The sequence below is a fragment of the Papilio xuthus genome, unplaced genomic scaffold, assembly GCF_000836235.2.
Source record: "Papilio xuthus unplaced genomic scaffold, Pxut_1.1 DF826945.1, whole genome shotgun sequence".
Lineage (NCBI taxonomy): Eukaryota > Metazoa > Arthropoda > Insecta > Lepidoptera > Papilionidae > Papilio > Papilio xuthus.
Genome location: NW_013531704.1, coordinates 5,020,203 through 5,042,079, shown reverse-complemented (window position 1 = coordinate 5,042,079; position 21,877 = coordinate 5,020,203). Strand labels below are relative to the sequence as shown.

Below are 21,877 nucleotides of genomic sequence, written 5' to 3'. Positions count from 1 at the left end.
TGTCATTGTCAAACACCAGTCGTTTTTTGCGAACGCAAAGAAAATTGAAAATAATAACTAAGAAGATACAAAATTGAATATGGATATAAATTTAGTGCCGTAGTGCAGATCACATTTATACATGTCATCGTTTTATAATATTAATTTCATAACAACTTATCAAGCACAGATATTAGATTATGGATGAAGATCGCAATGATTCGTAAGTTACTTATGATATATAATTGCTATCATTATAACAATATATAAAAATGTAAAAAAAACGTAGGTACAGGAGTCCAGTGTACACTAAGGAAGAGGTCAATGCTTTGTTGAATATTATTGAAAATTATAAAAGTATTATTATAAATAAATCAACTTCGTCCGCCGCTAGTCACGCTAAAGACAGAGCATGGAATTCAATAGCCAAAGTTTTCAATAGACAAGGCTTCAAGCATACTAGGAGTGTTGAAAGCATAAAAACCAAGTGGGATAATTTAAAAAAAGAAGCAAGGAAGGCAGCTAAAAATATTTTGATAATTAAAAACTATGACAACGATTTGTGGAGTCGAGTTGTTACGATGTTATTCGAACATGAAAAAAATGAAGACTCCAAACCGTGTCTTGAAAATGGATCAAATGGTTTGTTATCAATATTTCTTGTAAATTTAGGTCATATGAAAATTATTGACTTTGGGTAAATTTTCAGAGATAAATACAAAAGATAAAGATAATGCAACGGTAATGGATTTTGAAGAATGTGAAAATGAGGAGTCTGATAGCTCAGGTATGATGATTTTACTATTTTTTTCTGAATGTTAAAATTTACACTATAATATTGTTGAATTCATAATTGAAAATTGTCTTTTCAGATGGTGATATGCTGACTATTAGGTAGGTTAATTTTATTTCTACAAACATAAATTGATTTCACTGCTAATGCACATGTACAGACAAAGATATAAATGTATTTCAACTATAGAAATCACTACCTTCTATATTTCACTGGATAGGCTATAAGTGATTGCATATTGTGCCTATTTGATTTCTGCCATTTCGGCACAAATGGTAGTGGGTGATAGCATTGTTTGTAACATTAAGTAACTAGTGCTTTTATGTTGCTTAGTTATAATAAAATCATTGTATTTCAGGTCAAACAGATCTTCAAATTTCTTACCACAAGAGTGCAGTCTTCTTTTAAAATGTGTTAGAGAAGAGAAAAATAATATATTCAATAAGGAAACGAATGCAAAAACAAATCTTCTCAAAAAAAGTGCCTGGACGAGGGTATGTATTAAAAATTTTGTTAAACATTTAACAAACTGCATTGCATGGTTAACACATGTGCTGCCACAATGAACTTTATTAACATAAGTTTGTGGCAGTCAATGTGTTTAAAGTTTTATTTATTGAATGTTGTTTATAAATTTAGTATACTTTATGCAAATTCAAAACAAAATTGCTTTATTTGTATAAAAGTACTATATGTGTAGAACTTTTTTTTAATTAACTACATGATACAGATTGCAGAGTCCTTTAATAAACAGAGCCCACAGAAAAGATGTGATAAAGTTTTGCGCACAAAGTTTCACAATATGAAGAAAGCTGCCAAGGCAGCACATATGAAACAGTATTCATTGAATAGTAAGCATGAAAAAGAGGTATGAATCTTATTATAAACTAGCTGTCGCCCACGACTCTGTCCACGTGAACGTATAAAAATACTTAATTAGTGTAGCCCACCCACCCGTCCATCCACATCACATCCATCTAAACATTCACATTTATAATATTAGTAAGTTAAATAAAAAGTAGCTCTTCAAGGCATGAATTTGAACAAAAAAATGAATAAATAGTATCCTGTGTTCGTCTCCTGGCTCTAAGCTACCTCCTCACCAATTTTTAGACATATTGGTAAAGCAGTTCTTGAGTTATAAATAGCGACACAACTTTCTTTTAGATATATAGACTAGTAATCTCTTTATTAATTGTTTCAAAATGTAACTTTTCATTATATAATTTTTTTTTGTATAATTAAACGTAATCTCTTTCAGAAAATAAAGACTGAACCACTGTTTGACTGTAAATCTGACTCAGACACAGATGAAGAAAATACTAATGACAATTTAGAAATGGATACCTTAAGTTCTAATAAAAATAGTTATGTAACCATTGATCCACTAGATATAGTGATCAATGGTGACTGTGAAAATGGTAAATATTACAGTTAAACCTGGATAAGCTAACTTACTGTGAGTTTCTGAGGCCAAAATCTCCATTTAACAGGGCAACTATATATTTTAAACGGAAATTTTAGTCTCAGAAAACCATGGTAATAGGAGTTTCTCTCTAACCATAGGTTTCTAGGTTATGGAGATTGTCCTTCGTGACAGGACAGTGATTCTCGTTTGTAGAGGTTTTTTTATAGGGGAAAGGGGCAAAACAAGCAACAAATGTTCTTGCTTTTTCAAATTTAACTATATCCAAGAACTTATTTTGATGTTGTAGAGCATATTTATTTTAGCTGTCATTTACAAAACTTGAAACATTTTTTTTTCCAGAAACGAAACCCCCATATAATCCCTGGTGCACACATGATAGTAAACATGTTGAGAATTTAAAAATACAACTCCTCAATTATCAGTTGGAAACTGCAAAGGTAAGAGTATTCCTCAATTATTCAAACTTACATCAATATTACAGCTACACTCCTAAGATTCATAAATCAGTAGCTGGTGCCAGAGACTCCGTCCGAACGGAATTAAAAAAAAAGTAGCCCCTGTATATTTCCAGACTATTTTCTATACTTGTGCCAAAATTTCATCAAAATCCATTGAGCCGTTCTAGAGGTACTTTAATACAAACCATTAATCCATCCATCCATTTCTCTAAATTTTCGCATTTTTAATATTAGTAAAAAGATCTAGATGGTTTCAATCTTGTAATGAGATGTATATTGATTTTCGATTTGATTTCAGATGGAAAGAAAGAGGCTAGAGAATACAATGCAAGCTGAACTAGCCGCATTCGAATCTAATGCATTGGAACGGTCTCTGAGGCTACGGGCAGCTAGGCTGGAAGTTATAGCAGCACAGAACAAGCTACCAGCAAACCATCCTGCACTGCTGTTTACTGATGAAGAGAAACCAGCCCAACAGTACTTAGAGTGATGTGGTCATACCTTAAGTTATTTTTTGTAAGAAATGAATGAGTCAGTGGCAGTGAATGTGTTAGTGTTGTGTTTAGAATAAGTGTTATGGTTCAAAACAAAAATAAATGTTGCATGTGTAACAGTGGGTTTAAAACATATTATCAATGTTTTGTCAAAGATAATTACACGGATGATGATATGTTTGATACAGAGATTAAGGTCTCGGAAACCCAGTCAGTCAGAATACACGGGATTGTGTGGGTGAGTACTTCTTATATATAAAATTCTCGTGTCACAATTTTCATTTTCTCTCCTCCTCCTCCTCCTCCGAAACGGATTGACCGATTCTCATGAAATTTTGTGAGCATATTGAGTAGGTCTGAGAATCGGCTAACATCTATTTTTAACGGAGTCGAGGGCGACAGCTAGTATTTTATAAATTTTGTGATATTCATAAGATTTCTTTTTTAAAAATACAATTAGAAATAAACTATATTTTTTTAATTGTTTGTTGCTTCTAACCCTTTGCCTGCTACTGAAATTTTTTTATTATTAAATTACTAAATATATAAAATATGACGTATTTTTGACATCCCATTGCAACTTCCAGCATAAAGCCTCCTACAGTAAAATAAAAGGTACACAGAATTAGGATTTAAAATGATACATTGTAGTACATATGAAAATTTTTGTATATTTTATTTGATTGCGTTTTACAAGATGATTAAATTATAATTCTCATAATAATAAAATTAATTATTTTTAATAATATGCATTTGTACAATTTCATCTATGCCTACCTATGTACTACATCTAAATATGATACAAAGCTAATATACAACATTTTTTTTTACATTTATATCTTAATTACTTATAATTTAATATTACTGTATTAAAAAGTTTAGTCCATAATTCCGATTAATTAGGAATCAGATTTCATAATGGAAGCTATATTTAAAGTTGATTTTAAATAGATATTTAAAAGTTTATAGTATTGAAGCAGAAATAAGAAATATACAAAATAATATACAAGAAACTGAGCAGCAAAATAATTGAGCATCCGTTAGTGATATTTTTTACAAGTTTCGATAGAAATAACCGTGAGTTTCCACTGTTGTAACGTGTGTATAAAATTGTTTTCTCAAATTTTTGTAATGGTTTTTCAGCAGTGGAAACTCACAGATTTTAGACACCACAGGTTAGAACGTAAAACAGTAATTTTGTTAGTATTTACTATTGTGTGTTTCAACTGTCATGACAAAGGGTAATTTATCTATATAAGAATAGATACAGTGGAAACCTTGAGTTAGCTTTTATTTAATAAGGTATGTTTTCAAAGCATTTGCTTCTAATTAAAGATTAGAATCCAAAACATAGGTATCCTGATTTCGTTGTTATTTTATAATTTTTTTCAAATACAAAGTGCTAAGAATAGAAATACCAAGAAATTTCTTTGGCTTTTTAGATATTAAATCCGACTGTTTGTGTTATGGGATATGTACAGTAGAGAAAGATAGTTGCAAAGTTAACACCACTACACTTTTTCGTATAAAAATGAACTCGCCAAGCGAGTTGGCAGTTAAAGTGTTAACTCGTTGTTATGATATTTATATAGTACCATTTGCGAATGTACATAAACATCCCATTTACACAAAACTACAAATATTTGTTGCATAAAACTGGACGGACAACTCACTGTGACATCTGAGCATCCAGCATTTTCGCTAATTTAGCGTCAAATTTATGAATAAAATAACAGCAGCCTTGGTTCATTTTTATATATTTCTAACATTTAATAGAAACTCCTTTGTATTTGTCTTGTTATTGGCAGTCTATGTTGAAAGTTCCTATCGCAGTTTTCTTTGGTTATTCTCACAAAAATCAAAATAAACTCAATATACTAACGTTGTAACCTACAAAAATGCAAAATGCACAAAACAATGTGCCTTACGTTTTCATCAATGATCGTTATTAACTATAATTAAGTACAAATTATCTATAGTTACAGCAATTCCATTTGTCGTTATGTTTAGATATGTTTTGCAGCTGAAGCGTACTTACGCTTTATCAACAACAATCATTATTTTATATTCATTGCCTTTTTATCGTATTATACGCATAATTTAAGTAGGCACGTCGAGAAAAAATGACCTTTGACCTTGAACGTTGTCTGTCTCTCTCTCTGTCTTTCTCAGTTAATGTTGTATTGTGTGACAGAGAGAACGCTCTACAAATTGAACACAGCCGTTTTTGCTGAAAGTTTCTTCTTTAACCCGACGTGCCGACTTAAATATCGCGTACTGTACAGATTAACCGTCGGTTTCCGACACCAAAATCTCTGTATAAAATATATAGTCATAACTGTCTTCCACATCTGACGAAACAAAGATAACAGTATGTTGTAAACAGAGATTTTGAACTCGGAAACCCACGGTTACTGTTTAATTGTTAGTTATCTAGCTAGCGAACATCGAACAATTATTTACATAATAACCGTGGATTTAAACTGCCGAATAAAACGCAATCATATTGTTATCCCAGTTTTTTTCACTAAGATTGAAAGAGATGACAATATGTAATACGTAAGTTTCGTCAGTGTGAACCAACGGTAAAGTTCACGAGCGTTCCAGACGCTGTAACACAACCGCTGCCAAAAGCAAAGCGCGAACTTCACGCATATTTTATACTCTTTATGTTAATACCATAATGCAAAAGTCACTTTTATATTAATAACTATGACCTCGATAAATTATATATGTTACTTATTTTAACACACTGCGTACCATCATTAATTTTATTCCAGTGATTCGCTAAGCGAACCGCCATCATTGGAATAAAAATAAGGTGGACTAACAGTGAGTCGGCGGCAGTGAATGTGTTAAGTGACATTTGTACCATGCTACAATGTACAGAGTACGACATAGTTACTAAGTCATCTTAATTTAACAATATCAACATTACAAGCAAAGCTATCCGATTCTATGCGCTTATAATGTACTTCGATGTGGATTTTTTTAAATGTTATTCCACTATCACATGGTTTCATGGAATAAACACATTATTCCAGTTTACAAAAAGTATTCTCTGAATGATAACATCATATATTTTTTAATCATAAATGTTTTTGTTTTCATTACAATGTTTTGTTATTGTAAATGCTTTTTAAAATAATTCCATAAAAAATCTTTATTTAAAATAAATAATTCTTAATAAAAATTCTGCCAGTTTAACGATACGTTCCACAAATATATTTCATGTCTAACATTGGTATTGAATTGTATTAACGTTGAATACATAAAACTTTGTTTTGTAAGCAACAATGTTAGTTGCATTTAGGCAAAGTTTTATTGAAATCTAGGCGATTGTGCGACATCAACTATCACTTCATTGGTACAGTTTCTTCCGAAGTACCGTTTAATTTCACTTTAGTATCTTAAGATGAGTAGTCTAGTACTCACACGAAACGAACTCACGAAATGTAATAAAAAAAATCAAAGGCTTTTAGTCGCGTTATATGTGTAGTGCGGGCAGGGCGGGGGCTAGCGGTGTGAGGGGCGTGGCGGGCGCGGAGGTGGGTGCGGAGGGGGGCACGGTGGTGGCGGGTGTGGAGGGCGAGAGTGCGGGGGGCTCGGCGGCCCGGCACAACGCGCGCCGCAAGTCCTGCGCGCGCGCAGCCAACGTCCGCGCCGCTTCCGCCATCTCGGCGACTGCGCTCGCGCACGGGAACTGCTGCGCCGCCGCTTTTGTCTTCGCCACGGTCACCGCTAGCGCATCAGATAATGCGTCTGAGCATCGTAACGCTTGAGATTTTAGACCAACGTGTTGAGCGCTCCTGTGGAAATTGGTTTCTTTGGTTTATTATTGAAAAACTAAAATAACTATCTTAGAATGCTTAAAACGGAGGAATAAAATAATAATACAATTAAAAACAAGAGCAATATGAGTTGACATTACCTGTGTACAATATCCCCAACATGAACTATCCTGTGCGCGCTGAGTACGACGAACTTGCCATGCGCGAGGAAGACGTCGGGCGGCTGGCCCATTTCAATTGTGCGCAGGAAGGCGTCGACGGCGTTGGCGAGGTGCGCGCCGTACGTGGCCGTCTGTGCCGCGTAGAACGCCGCCAGCTGCCGGTCGTCCGGTGGCAGGAGGGTTGCAGCCGCCACTGCGCTCACCTGAACATAGAAAAGTTGCATTTTTAATTGGTTTATTTCATATGCTTAAGCGAAATTTCTCTAAGTACTACTACAAGGGAGACCACTTAACAATTTTGAGTGCCACCATTAGACGTTAAGTTATCGTTACCTCTCCGGCGTGGTCGGCGTCCCGCAGCAGGGCATCAAACGAGGCTCTTAGCTTGTCAGGTAGCGCGGCGCGTATCTCCGCGTGGCGGCGCGTGGCGGCCGCGCGCGACTCCAGCCGCACGTAGTCGTATTCCTCCGTCCATTCGTGCTCCGGTGCCAATGACCGCCTGATATAAAAAAATAGCAAATTGAAATCGGTATAATCTATGTGTACGTAAAATGGTCCTTTCAGTTCTAAGCAAAGAAACCAACAGAATAAGAAATACAAATAAATAGTAAGTTATAACATTTCAATACCTAAAGAGTAGGGAAGCATTGCCATGTATAAATGATGCGGCGCGGCGGACGTCCTCGGTGAGCGAGCGTGCGCAGGCTACCAGCTGGTCGAGCGCGTCCTGCGAGCCGTCGGTGGGCTCGCGGTCCCGCTCCAGTCGCTCCGGCGCCCAGTCGCCCGCGTCCAGCGCGCTCGTCGCCTCGTGCGTGATCCGCTCCGCGTCCTTCAACGCCTTTACTAGCGGACGTAGCTTTACTGCGATACCTACACACAGAGCAATTCATAAATAAATAAATAGACAAGACTTTAAACTCATCAAGTAGCAAAACACACTGTGCACTCTTGGATTCTGCTTCGCATCGTAAGAATTTTTTCGGATTTCCCGATCAATTTTAATCTATTTCTTTAACTTGTAAGGAATATTGGTTTGTTTGTAGTAAAGAAAAGTCATGCTTCCTCACTTTACTTTATCTACGTGTATGAATCGATCTTTGCTTTTATCGTATCATAAGTAATTAGTAAATGTACCTTTGTCTTGTGCATCGTGTGCGTTGGCGAGCGTGGCGTCCGCGAATACGGCGAGGTCGTGCAGCGCGGCGCGCAGCCGGGCGCCCGCCACGCGCACGTCGAGCACGCGCGGCCTCAGCGCGCCCCGCCGCCGCCAGCCCGGAGACACGTGCGACAGAAGCCGCGACACCGCCGCCGACGCCTCCTCCTGCATGTATATAAACACGTTAGTCTATAGAAAGCAAAAATCAAAAAGAATAACTGTTGTGTTGCATGTTTCATTCTGAAGTAAATTAAAGATATCTGCAATAATTCCAGTCTCTTGTCAACTTATGAGATCGCATTGTAACCCTAACCTTGCGCTTAGATTATTGTGTTTGTGAAGTAACATAAGCAACAGTACCGTAACCACAAACAGGTGTCATTACATGACTCATAGCTACAACAGGACTGATCTTTTATACAACTCCAATAATAACGTCTCTACGGTCACTGCGCTTTGCACTGATATCAACCGCAAACCACGCTTATAATATTTTATTAATATAATGTGTCAAACATAGTTTTAAACATCTTTATTATTACTTCAAGAGTTTGAACAAGCTAACCTCAGAAACTGTATATCACACTTGAATAATTCTTTCTGTAAACCATTTACTAAGATAGGTGGTAGATTATTTAAAATCATCTTACAAGCTGCAGAAGATACTAATTGATGTAATTTTGTCGTAAAGCGTTAGGACCGTACCTGTAACCTCTCTAAAGCTTCTAATGCTGCATCACAAGGCAGTGGTAATGCCCGTGAGCGGGGCACGTCGTATGTGCTGGAGGTAGAGGCGGCGGAGTGTGCGGAGTTCGCGGAGTGCGCGGAGTTTGCTGAGTTCGCGGAGTTTGCGGATGCGCTTGAGGTGGCAGAGGTAAGGGAGCCAGTGCCACTACATGCGGAATCCGCACTGGCGGGTCGCGGAGCTCGCGGCGCGTCGTACCAGTCCCCGAGTGGCCGAGGACAGTCGTATGTACCCCGGCTTACTGGTAGAGGTGCACGCGGCACGTCGTAGTGTGAACATTCTTCTATCTGTGGAGACAGTTTGGTTATTGTAGACTCACAGCTGCCAAATAATCCCCAGACTCTAATAATTATTGTTTTTCATATTAGCGTAAAAGATGGAGGTATTACTTACTTTAGTGAAAGCTGGTGAGTGGTGTGCGGGCAGGGGCTGGTGCGCGACGGGTGCGGGCGTGGTATTCGGTGCGGCCGCAGGCGTGCGCGTGCGGCGTCGCTGCGTCACCGCGCCTGCCTCGAACACGCCCGCCACGATCCGCAGTCTGTTGCCCGGACATATGCCCTGTAACGTACACATGTCCCTTGTTCTTGATTACGATGTAAAAAAAAAACAAATAAATTTTATCTTAACAAAGAAAAAACTAAAATGTGTTGCACTTAATCACCTTTCAACAATCAACTCGTCGCATTTTCTGACTTTGTATTAATAAAAGAAACAAATTACCCTTTCCGTCTAATTTCGAAATTACTAAATGTTTTTATTTCTGTGCAACCTTCATCAGGTTTAAAATGGACAAACAATGACATTTTAATAAAATAAGGGATTTATAAGGTAAACTATTAGTTTGGATTCAGTGAAAGACCGCAGACACTGACACATTACTGTCTCGACAATGATGCAATTCTACGGACTTCTACAGTCCCTAAGTGTTTTTCAATTTAATTGAACAGAAATTAAATAGCGGAACAGCGGAACAAACAACGAACGAAAGTGGGACAGGAAAAACATTTGCTACACGGAATTCATCTTCTAATAAAATGTTAGACAATTAAAAGGTGGTACGTGTAAGTGATATCGCATTTTTTTCTTCATTTTACCTGACTTACGAAGATCTAATTTAAGTAGTAGACTACTTATGAAAGATATAAACAGTTTGCGCCATAAGAATGAAAATATATTTTTTTAACTGTTGCTTTTGATTTTTAAACAAAGTTAAAATAATTAAATTCTTAGACATGTTTTATCTGTTGGTTTCCAATATAATATACATATCAAAATAACAATTATAGTTCAGTTCTAATAATTACTACGTCATGGGATATGGGATAAGGTAACGAAAATCCTGACGCGAAGTCACGTACGATCCGCGTCATGTTAACAAAAACAAACGATGAGTTTAATAGTATGCGTAACGTCGCGATAAGTTTTGTTGTCCTTACAGTTATGTTTTACTGGCCATTAATAGCTTTAGTGGCCAGTCACTTTCTTAATTAAAATCTTTGTACATACAAAGAGAAAACATTTACTCTTAAAGTAAAAAAATGTACAATAGAATAAAAGAGAAAGCATAAGGCGTGTAAGACTCTAGATTTATGTGTATGTGTTATTAAGTATTGTAAAATTACCATAACTATAGACATATGATTAGGGAAATAGGAGATGCAATTCCAGATAGCAAAAAAGTAACGTTTGGGAGAAACTGGGTTTGAAAGGGATGGGTGGTCCTAATTGTGCTTCTCTATCGTCTATCAGCTGTCAATCTGTCACTAACCTATTTCCCTCGTAGTCATTTATCATCGTAGTATCAATTGTGTGTTTCTGTCTTGTGTAAACACTGACCTGTCTGCCTCGCAGCGAGCATAGCCACCAGCCCTCACTGCCACCAGTGTTCTGCTCCAGCACAGTGAGCAGGTCGCCGCGCCGGAACGCCAGCTCGTCCGGCGACTCCGCTATGTTGTCGTAGAGTGCTCGCGCCATGCACTGTAAACAAATTAAAAGTAAATTAATTTAAAATGAAGGTTTTATGAACTAATTACATAAAATATTTTAAAAACAAAGTTTATAAAAATGCCCCGATTAAGTTCTTATGAAACGGAATCCGTTTCAACTAATTTTAGACGGACTTAACAATTTGTGGTTCTCCCGAGTTTCAAATTTGGAACACCGTCTTTTGTCATCGCGTCCACATAATTCTGCCGATACCCGAACTAAATTAAGAGACAAAATTTCAGCATACGTTTAACCTACTTTGAAAAGGTTAATAATCTAGATATATTTATAACACTGTCACTTTTATCATGAATTAAAATAAAAACTTAGTTTAAAATAACTACGAACTTTATTATCTTTGCATTTGATAAAATTGACTAATTTTTCGTACAGAAAAGCACAAAATTTACTCGCGAATCTAATTCTAAACTAATACGTAGAAAACAGTTTTGTTTGAGGGTAATTGATAATACCTGAAACTATACTAACAATATAGAAATAAACAGTATTTTATATTATTTGTCTAAATTGCCTATCACCCAGGGGACAGACTCACATCTGTTCGTTGACATTTTAATAATGAACAAGGAAGGAGACAAAAGTCTTTCTTCATAAATTGAAGTCGTAAATTGTTATTATGTTTTCTATTACCTACCCTATGCATGCATTTTCGCCATTACTACACTGACCATAAACACATTGAAATCACGGACTATACAAAACAATAAAGAAATTATTTTATCTTACTGTATAGTAAAACGAATCTATGTCCCCGCAATGTTTCATTTGGTGTATTTTTGCGGAAAATAATGCAAAGCGTAAATAAGTATTATAAATTATTCAACTGAAATAACACTGAATTCATTTCATTTTAATATTTGTGTTGTTTATTGAAAACGAGACTGAACTGAAAGACAGATAAGGGGTTTAAATAGCTTTCATGCATTCAGTTGTATAATAGGAAAATTCCTTTGTCTTTTGGTCTCTTTGTTCCCACTGTTATGTCTGCCGGTTCAACAAATAAGCTCCAAGAATGTTTTAGGAACTATGAGATTAAAGTCAATGGCAAATCTATTTTGTAGTCTAATAGTATAAAGTGTAGGTTTTAAATTTTTTTGTCTATTAGCAAATAACGTATACATACTTTTCCGAACCTTAAGTAAATTAGTAAAATCTTTTACGATTTTTTTTAATTGGTAACTTTATGTTTTTAACGTATGAACGTACATTTAAAAACATAGGATAGTAAGTATATTTAGATAGGAGAAAAGAAATATTCGATGTTTTTCGACAACTCTCTCCATGACACTTTTAAAATATCAGAACAGTCTCATAAAAGTGCAAAATCATGGTGTGTGTAGTGTTGGTACACATGTACCCAGCTGCAGCGGAACATTCGTCCCAAATGGTGCGATAATGACGGATTGCATCGCGTTGCATTGTGCAACTGCTGTGGGCGTCGTCGACGCGTCGGCGGCTTGAGGCAGGCCATGTCCGTTTCCGACGCCTTTATGCAATCGATATGTCACCGAACGATTGTGGATTGCAACCAGTTTGTAATCGGACTAGAAATATTTGTAAACAAAACTAACCATTCGCAATTTGATGTCAAAGTTGTATTGTTCTATTTTCAAGTTGAACTTAGAAAGAACTTTGTAATTGTTCGTATTAACACGATAGTTAAAAATGGTTACCAAAGAAGAATCTACCTTTATTGCATTTGGAATGTCTCGTTCGTTTTTATACTGACAAAGTTTACAATTTATCGGTGTCAGATATAACTGGACTGTTATCAGGAGACGAATTGCAATAAGTTACGACGCCCGCCGGCGCCGGCGGATTCTTGACGTAAATCGATATTGATACGTCGCTATCTCTCTATATTTAAATGCATCTTGTCTTACAAGTTTACTATTATTATACAATACAAGCAATAATGAATACCTAACTGTCGCCGCGACTCCGTCCGCGTGGATATATAAAAAAAAACTTAATTAGTGTAGCCCACCTATCCATCTATCCACATCACATCCATCTAAACATTCGCATTTATATATTAATAAGTTATATAAAAAGCAGGTTTTCAAGGCATAAATTCGTCCTATGTCCGTCTCCTGGCTCTGAGCTACCTCCTCACCAATTTTCAATTATATCGCTAAAGCCGTTCTTGAGTTATAATTAGTGTAACTAACACGACTTTCTTATACATAATTTAAAATAACTTAGATTCTCATTGATATTTTATTACTTCCAAAATTTTACAAAATATGATTCATAAAACAAGCAGCAAATATATAAAAACTCAGGTGAGTTTGTGAATTATTTTAAACCAAATATTATTTTCCTCAATAAGAGAAGGGAGGAGTACACGAGTGTTGGGAACCACCGAGGTGGTCAACGACGCCCATGGACATCCGCAACACCAGAGGAACTGCAGATGTGTTACCAGCCTTTGTGATACATAAACTCATTCAGTTCTCTATGTGTTCTTCTAGACTATATTCTATATTTGTGCCAAATTTCATCCAAATCCTTTAAACCGTTCTGGAGTTACCTTCTAACAAACATCCATCCATACATCCAAACATACGCATTTATTATATTATATAATATTAGTGTGAGATTATTAGTTTTTTTTAATAAATAGTTTTCGAATAATAGAAATATTAAATTAATTTTAATTATAAAATAAAGCATAAAAGCAATATTTATTATATTTGTAAATTAGCGCTTAAATAAAACTTTCAAAAATATAAATTCTGCGAATATCTTATATCAATATTAAATTATCAATAGCTCTTAATTTTAAATGAACACTAACCCGTTTCTCTTTAACAATACGTGCACTTGTATGTAGTCCTTTGCAGTTGCACATTGTTATAACTAATCGTACTCTCGCACTGATGTTAATATTACAAACTGCGACCACCATACCTCGTAAACATGCGTTCTGTACAACGGCTATTAACATACTGAACGGTCAATGTTCGATGCAACTTTATATATGATGATATTAAAACTCGTTCGTGAATCAGAGTAATACGTCAGTGTTTGATCTACGTAATATTAATGTTTTGTACTTGATGGTTAAGAAGTATTTTGAAAATAGTAGCTTAAACGTCTGTCTTAGCTACGTCATAATTCGTTACACGTACGTAATTTTTTTTTAATTTGGTAGGAAACCTACGTTATTATTAGGCAGATTCGAAATCACATTTTACCAATAAGTAAGTACTTAAATAAAATTACCTTAGCCTTTGGGGTATATCAAATAAATCGAATTGATAAAAAACTTGAAAAATCAGAACTATTATAAAGAAGAAAAAAAACTATTATAAAGAAGAAATATATTTAAAATTAATTCGCCATCAAAACTCTACATTATCTCTAAGTAACATAAGCTATATGTTACAACTAGCTGTCGTCCGCGAATTCGTCCGCACGGAATTGGAAAAAAAATGTTGTCTTACAGCCTATGTTCTACATATATGACGAATTTCAGCGAGAACCATGAAGCTGTTCTAGAGATATCTTCTATCAAACATCCATCCATACATTCAAATATTAGCATTTATTATAGTAAGAGTAAGATTGTCAGCATTCATTGACGGTTTGTTATCTATGGTCGATGTGAGTCAATGACCTTAGTTACACTGCACGATACGAGGCCGCGTATGGAGGCGAACTGATTCGTGGAAGTTTTGCTCCGAAGGCGCCATGATTCAACTTGTATCCGTCTTGCCGCATCCTTGTTAATCAATGGTTAACTTAATTCCATTAAATAAATGTGTTAAACTACTATTTTGATATAAATAAATTTAGTTAAGAGACAGAGAATGTTAGGAATATAATATCTTAGTTTTAAAGGAATAGGTTTTGCGAATGTTTTAAGTAAATGTTGCCAGAAGAAATTCAAAGATATGTGTGAAGTCAACCAAGCCGCACTTGGCTAGCGAGGTTGACTATGGCCCAATCACCCTTAACTTGGGGAAGGCTACTCGGTGGGGATGTACAGTGAGCTGAAGATGATGATGAAATGTTGCCATATTAAGTAAAAATTAAATTGGTATTTTTATATCTTTAACAATGACAACATCCTTGTAAAAGCACCTTCCAATACATTTATTTTTAAATAATTGTATAACGACGTTATTAGGTAAAAGTATTTATGTATATTGACGTAGAGAATCGTCATAGTATAAGGAAGGGACTGTCAGAGGAAATTTAACACGTCTACACATCCTATTTGTGACAGCTTTGTAAGTGGGAAGGAAAAAGACTTCAAAAACATATAATTCATTTGTTTGCTTTGTTTTCAACGAACGTGTCCTTTGTAAGCAACCAATATCAAGGCTGTGAGTTCATACTCAATTAAATATTCCTATTAAAACCGCATAAAGTTGTTTGGTAAATAAAAATATAAAAAGACTAGAATAATAATGCTGTGGTTTTCATCGCACGAAATAGTAAATCATTATTATATTTAGAAAAATAGTATAAATAAAGAGATTTTTATGTTAATTACATACTATTAATTAAGCTGCAAATTGAAGTCTTTTCGCATTTTCTCTGCTAACCTACTAGTATTTATGTTTGTGGTTTGGACCATTCTGCGAATGTATTTACCCACCTTTCTGAGGTTAAGTTTTGGGTTGTCGACAACAAAACACCACACATCAAATCAGAACAATAAAATCGTATATATAAAATTCTCGTGTTACAATTTTCGTTCCCATACTCCTGCGAAACGGCTTGACCGATTCTCATGAAATTTTGTGAGCATATTGAATAGGCCTGAGAATCGGCCAACATCTATTTTTAAATCCGCGCGGGCGACAGCTAGTAAACTTATAATTTTTAATAATCTTCAAACGACTGGACCTTTTGACGTGACTTTTACTGGAAGATAGCTAATGCATGCAGAAGTTACTGAGACTATTTTTTTTAATTCCGTGCAAACGAAGCCGCAGGGAACTGTTAGTAAATAATATAAATACAAGAGTGGCCTGATGTTTGAATTAAATATATATACCGCTATATAATATTTGTATTATCAAATTAAGCGGTAAGGGAATGCCTGATATTGTTTTTGAAGGTCATATCCTTGATTGTTCATTCTTACATAACCTACACACTGTGACAAAAAAAGCAATCGTTATTCAAATAATAAATGTTTACCATATATGTGTAGAAATGATTGGTGACCGATAGTGTGGTCAGTTTGCGCTCCAGTTAACCTGTCCATATGGCGTTGGTTGGAAAATCAATGAGGGATGTGCGACTCAATGGCGGCATCGACCTTCGTAGGTCGCCCCCATCCCCGACAATACCCCCGCACCGTACTACGACGTTACGGCGCATGCGCGACAACCTTTGCGTAATATTCACCTTTTTAAAAATAGAACAAGCTCCGATAATAGTCTAGTCTTCTTCTAAGACCTATTTTAGTAACAAAGATAGACAGCAAACAGAATCAAGAACGGCTTTACTGATATGGCTAAAATTGGTGAGGAGGTAGCTTAGAACCAGGAGATGGACATAGGATACTATTATATTTATTCTTTTTTTTTTCAAATTTATGCCTTGAAGAGTTGCTTTCTATTTAATTTACTAAATAAATGCGAATGTTTTGATGGATGTGATGTGAATGGATGGATGGGTGTTTGAAGATATCTCTAGAACGACTGAACGGATCTCGATTAAATTTGGCATACTTATAGAACATAGGCTGCACTAATTAAGTTTTTTAATATATCCACGGGGATGGTGTCGCGGGCGACAGCTAGTATTTTCATAAAAATGACTTCTTACTACTGTAACTACTTAAATCTTGGTCGTACATAACTTTACAGCGTTGTCACAAACAAGTCGTATCGAATACTTTTAAACTTTGCGACGTAAATTTTTAAGACTTTTGACACTTGGTACTTGGACAGCGGAATATATCAAAAAATTCCATCAAATCGAGATATTACATTTCTCGCGAATTTACAAGTATAGTTAGTTTCTGTAACTACATTTTATTAGTATAATAATATATATTTTTTGATGCTGTACCTTGTGTTTTTACTGCAGATTTATACTGTGTAAATCTTCCTAATAATTTAATTTTTTTTGTGACAACGAGCGCGTCTCGCCGTTAAGCATTGCAGCTTGGCGAGATAAAATTCTTTGTTAAATCTTTTGTACGAAAAAAAATGCGAATGTTTGGATAGGTGGTTGGATGTTTGTATGAAGATTTCTGCAGAGTGGGTCAACGAATTTTAGTGTTCGGTACATAGGTAGAATATAGTCTGAAAGAACACATAGGCTACTTTTTTTTAATTCCGCGTAGACGAAGTCGCGGGCGATAGTTAGTACTAATATGAAAATGTTCATAATTAAAACTCTGCCTGTATTACGTGAAATAGGTAATGATAAAACATAAAAGAATACTGGTAGTTAAACGACAATATATGCGATAAAAAAGTAACGGTTTAAACCGAGACTCAATCTCGGGAGCTCTTGGTTTAAATTGCTCTCAAAGACGTGCCTAAGTGCACTCCAGCTCGACCACTGAACCGGGGAAATTGGTTGAGTCCCCTTCTCGATTAATGTCCATTAAATATGAAATTTCACTGACGTAACACGTAAGCGAGTATAATTTACAAGCGAGCTCGGGTTAAAGAGAAACCTCTGAAAGCGAGAAAATATCGAAAGGCTTGGACTCTCGCTTATCCATATTCCCGGTTCACAAGTAGCCCTTGTCAAAAACATTGTATATAAATAGATGACATAATAACGTATGTTTGTAACGTTGCGGAAACTGTTCCAACACGATTTCCTCTTCTCTTAACTTAGCAATACATTGTTACTAAGTTTCATGTTGTACTTGTCTTGTTGCATCAAAATTCCATCGCTTTTATTTCTAATTAATTATTTTAGTAACAAATCTATATATATAAAATAAAGTAGTGTTAGTTACACTATTTAAAACTCAAGAACGGCTTTACCGATATGGTTGAAAATTGGTGACTAGGTAGCTTAGAGCCAGGAGACCGACATAGGATACTATTCTTTTTTTTCGAATTTGTGCCTTGAAGAGCTGCTTTTTATTTAACTTATCTATATATTAAGTGTTTTTATATATCCACGCGGATGGAGTAGCGGGCGACAGCTAGTATGTTATATGTCTATCTTTCTTGAATCTTAATATTGTCTTTTGTTATATTTTATGTCTATAAAATTATTACCTTTTAAAAACAGTAATAGAGTAGTAATTTGTTATAAAATCTGCAACATAAATTAATAAAACTCTACCATAGTGCGTCAGCCTAAATGACGAGTAAAATATCACGTGTGTCTCAGCTTTAGGAGCAATCAAAGCGCGAGATGACAGTCTGCAATCAGTGCCGCAGATGGCACAAACGAACTGACAAGTGGCGGTAAAAACGCGGCGACTGCGCGGCGGAACTCCGTGTGATTATCGACGATAAGGGCTGCGTTCATATGAAAAGTGGAAATAATGCCCTTCATCTGCGTCTCGAGTGGGTTAAGTGGCGGAATTTGCACAGCACTCGACGCTCCTGCGGTCGACTCAAACGAAATGCTTTTGGACTTTTTTATTTGAATATGTAGAACGAGAAAGAGTTTTATCTAAAAAAGTATTTATTAGTTCTTGTAGGATTTTAGGCTTAGCAATTGAGATAATTACTAGTTGTCGGTCGCGACTCTGACCGCGCGGGAGTGAAAAAAACTTAATTAGTAAAAGTGTCAAATTTTATCGAGATCCGCGCAACCATATTGGAGATACCTTCAAACTTATATATCCGTCCATCGATCCAAATCGCATTTATAATATTAGTAAGATTTATAATTGTCAGGAAGAAATTCCCAGTAGTCTTCTTAATTTATACGGGTTTCAAATTGGGTTGCCGCAAGTAAAAAATATTTTGTTAGCGTGTATTTGTTACTTCTTGAATAATGAGACATGTGTTGTAATAATTTTCTCAATAGAAACTATTTCACTAACTAAATATCGATCATAGACTTCTATTAAAGTTAATCTTATATATTAAATTCTCGTGTCACAATTTTCGTTTCCATACTCCTCCGAAACGGCTTGACCGATTCTCATGAAATTTTGTGAGCATATTGAGTAGGTCTGAGAATCGGCCAACATCTATTTTTCATCCCCCTAAATGTTAAGGGTAGTACACCCCTTTTTTATTTATTTTTTATTTTAATTTTTTAGACAAACACGCAACGGTATCGCGGTCGACACTAGCTGTCGCAATAGCTATTATACAAATATTAAAATTTGTCAAACGTGTACGTAAATCCCCTTCCTAAGGTTTCTTATTACAAAAATAGATTTACAAATGACACTGATTACAGTCTAAGCCGCGCAGCTGCTTATGTCAATGTGTTTCCTTTCTTCATAATAATGCGGTATTAATAATTAACAGTTCACATCTGTGGCTGTACCGTATGTCTGGTGACAAAACTAGTCTTCTCATATTTTCTAAAGGTGGACTTAATTGGTGCTCATTATCAGTATTCAAGCAAAATGAAACAACGTAGTTATATTTTAAGCGCATTCAGATGAGCAAAGGATGCCTCATTACTTTTTAATAGTAAAATTAATAGATGAAAACTTTGGAAGAAATGTTTTAGGAGTGCTTCTATCGTGTAGGTTTTTTTCTGTATATTCCATTTACTTGATTTTTATAGCTAACCTCTCAGTCACAGATTTAAGAACTCTATTAATTTTTAACGTTAATTTCTACTTTTTAACACCAGACGAAATTTATAATTTTACATTGTTTTTGGGTTTTACCAGAAATATTTTGCAACTTACAAGTCTTAACGTAATTTGTATTGTAAAAGGTTTGGACAGGATTGTCATCACGCTATTAAAAAGAGCAAATGTATGGTTAGAATCCCCTGTCTCCTGTTATTTCAATTTGCAAGCCGCGAATCGTATTCCTTTTGACACTTGTGGCTTGGGACGGCTGCCAGTTATTTGGCAAACGTCCAAACGTGTTCCGGATTGGACACAGTTGTTAAAACCAATAACGGCTCGTTCGTGCCTCTCTGAAGTACCACAGAAAATGACAAAAAAGAATGTAACATGAATGAATAAATACGAAGTTCTGTATTTAAACTTAGATACTGGCCAGAAAGTTTTAAAGCATAAAAAAAAAAATCACATTTTGCAAAAAAGAAAACAAAGCTGTTTGTCCTATTTAAAAAAAATAAACAGCATTCTTTAATCAGATAAGTGTGTTAAAGCTGTGTAAAAAATAAACAAATCCCTTGCTTACAACTACGATTACAATAGATAACATGTAAATAAAGCCAGCGAGTCACGCTTGCCAGTTTGTTAGTATTCATAATAGGGTTGCAAAGCTTTTTTCAAACAAAAAAATAACCCTATTCGTATGAAGCCCGGTACGTTTTTATTGAGTTAATTAGATCCGAAATGAGAAATGGGGTGATATACCCATTGATAGGTATAACTGGCAAGACTGAAAAATAAAACATTCCATCAAGGAAAAAAGCCATACAGAGGTCCAGGAATTGCAAGAAGTCATGATTTTCAGTTATTTTTTTTTAAATGTAATCGTGTCTTTAGTGAAATTTAAATAAAAAAATCGTGTTGTAAAACCAGTAAGAAATTAAGTGAAAAAATTCAGAAATTCTCTTTTAAGCCCAATATTTCATATTTCAAATTAAACTCCACCGTGTAAATTCAAATAAATGAAGCCATGGTCGTTTGCCTAGTTAACTGATAAAGCAAAAAAAAGTTACCCCTAGTGTCAAGCCGCACGTTGTCAGCTACTTTTTGCAAGGGTTGACACCCCTGGCGTAGCGACAAGTAGCGGAGTTGAACGACAGCTCTCCGGGCGACTTGAAACAATTTCGTTGGCTGTATTGTGCCTTCGCCACTCGAGAGCACTGTCCCTGATTAAAACTCCGCCCGCACTTGCTTTATTTGCCTACCCTTCCATAGTGCACTCCGCTCGATAATTCCAACTCGACGATTGTCAACTGTTTCTGCTACCTGAGCTCACGGAATTTTTTTCAATGTTTTAATTGGACAATAGGTTTGCTGGATTTACGTTGGAAAACCAGATTCCATAATTTAAATTAAATCAGTACAAATGTTGAGAATTACAATATTTATATTTAAATCGTGTGTTTTCATTTGTAAATATTTATTTTTGGAACTGTAATATAATCAATTTCACCATTTACACACGATAAAAGCAATAAAGAAAACTTATAAGACAAAGTTAGCCGCGGTCGCAGACAGTATAATGGCCCCCAGTAGACGACTTTCCTGTCCTAATTTACAGATAACATGATGTCAATACTTTTACTGTGAGTTAGAAGCCTTTAATTATCTTATAGAATGCTATAATATGAAATAATATGTGAAAATACAAAAGTCTTCTTCATATAAAATCAATAGTGAACCCCATCGTTTCTTCGATGATTTCGCCAACATTAAGGTTTGAGATAAATGAAAGTGTAAAGTGTAATATATGTATGTCTCTCTCTCTCTCTCAAGGTGTCTCTCCATTTAATGGAGGTTGGCCGTCAGCTCAGTGAACTTTTGCTGATCTAAGAAATATACAATAGCAAAAGACAATCAAGGTAGACGCGGTCCGGTATACATTGACAAATGACTTTAAAAAGTAATTTTGCTGGCTGATATTATTTTACTTTACTTTTACTAAAGTATTTGGAAATCTATATGAAAGTATTTCTTTATATTCATCAACCTGCCCTTATCCCTATCGAGGGTCGGCACAGCATGTACTACTCCTCCATACATCTCTATCAGCCGTCATATCCGAGTCTACCCCCTTCTTACGCATATCCTCTTTCACACAGTCAT

The 21,877-nt window shown here is 35.5% G+C and overlaps 2 protein-coding genes across 5 annotated transcripts in view; one reads left to right on the top strand and one right to left on the bottom strand.

Annotated features, from left to right (window-relative positions):
• The first annotated feature begins 13 nt into the window (after positions 1–13).
• Positions 14–3,453, top strand: LOC106121060 (uncharacterized). Of its 2 annotated transcripts, none has more exons than XM_013316550.1 (9): positions 14–202; positions 269–621; positions 704–766; positions 852–873; positions 1,131–1,266; positions 1,503–1,640; positions 2,034–2,193; positions 2,541–2,638; positions 2,958–3,453. In XM_013316550.1, exons 1-9 carry the CDS (start codon positions 180–182, stop codon positions 3,147–3,149), a joined length of 1,185 nt encoding a protein of 394 aa, XP_013172004.1. In that variant the 5' UTR covers positions 14–179; the 3' UTR covers positions 3,150–3,453. The 2 variants fall into 2 exon arrangements, with proteins under 2 accessions (XP_013172004.1, XP_013172003.1); XM_013316549.1 differs by having other exon boundaries at positions 689–766.
• A 442-nt stretch (positions 3,454–3,895) lies between these two features.
• Positions 3,896–21,877, bottom strand: part of p130CAS (Serine_rich_CAS and FAT-like_CAS_C domain-containing protein p130CAS) — a 69,598-nt gene continuing 51,616 nt past the window's right edge. For 2 of the 3 annotated variants that reach the window (XM_013317040.1, XM_013317041.1), the window contains exons 2-9: positions 10,843–10,983; positions 9,400–9,564; positions 8,967–9,293; positions 8,240–8,426; positions 7,735–7,975; positions 7,439–7,604; positions 7,085–7,308; positions 3,896–6,962 (exon numbers count right to left, since the gene is read on the bottom strand). In XM_013317040.1, coding sequence (XP_013172494.1) covers positions 6,641–6,962; positions 7,085–7,308; positions 7,439–7,604; positions 7,735–7,975; positions 8,240–8,426; positions 8,967–9,293; positions 9,400–9,564; positions 10,843–10,983 — 1,773 coding nt within the window. In that variant the 3' untranslated portion in view covers positions 3,896–6,640. Of the gene's footprint in view, positions 6,963–7,084; positions 7,309–7,438; positions 7,605–7,734; positions 7,976–8,239; positions 8,427–8,966; positions 9,294–9,399; positions 9,565–10,842; positions 10,984–13,813; positions 13,945–21,877 lie in introns of those variants that run through there. The other variant, XM_013317039.1, reaches the window with a different exon arrangement.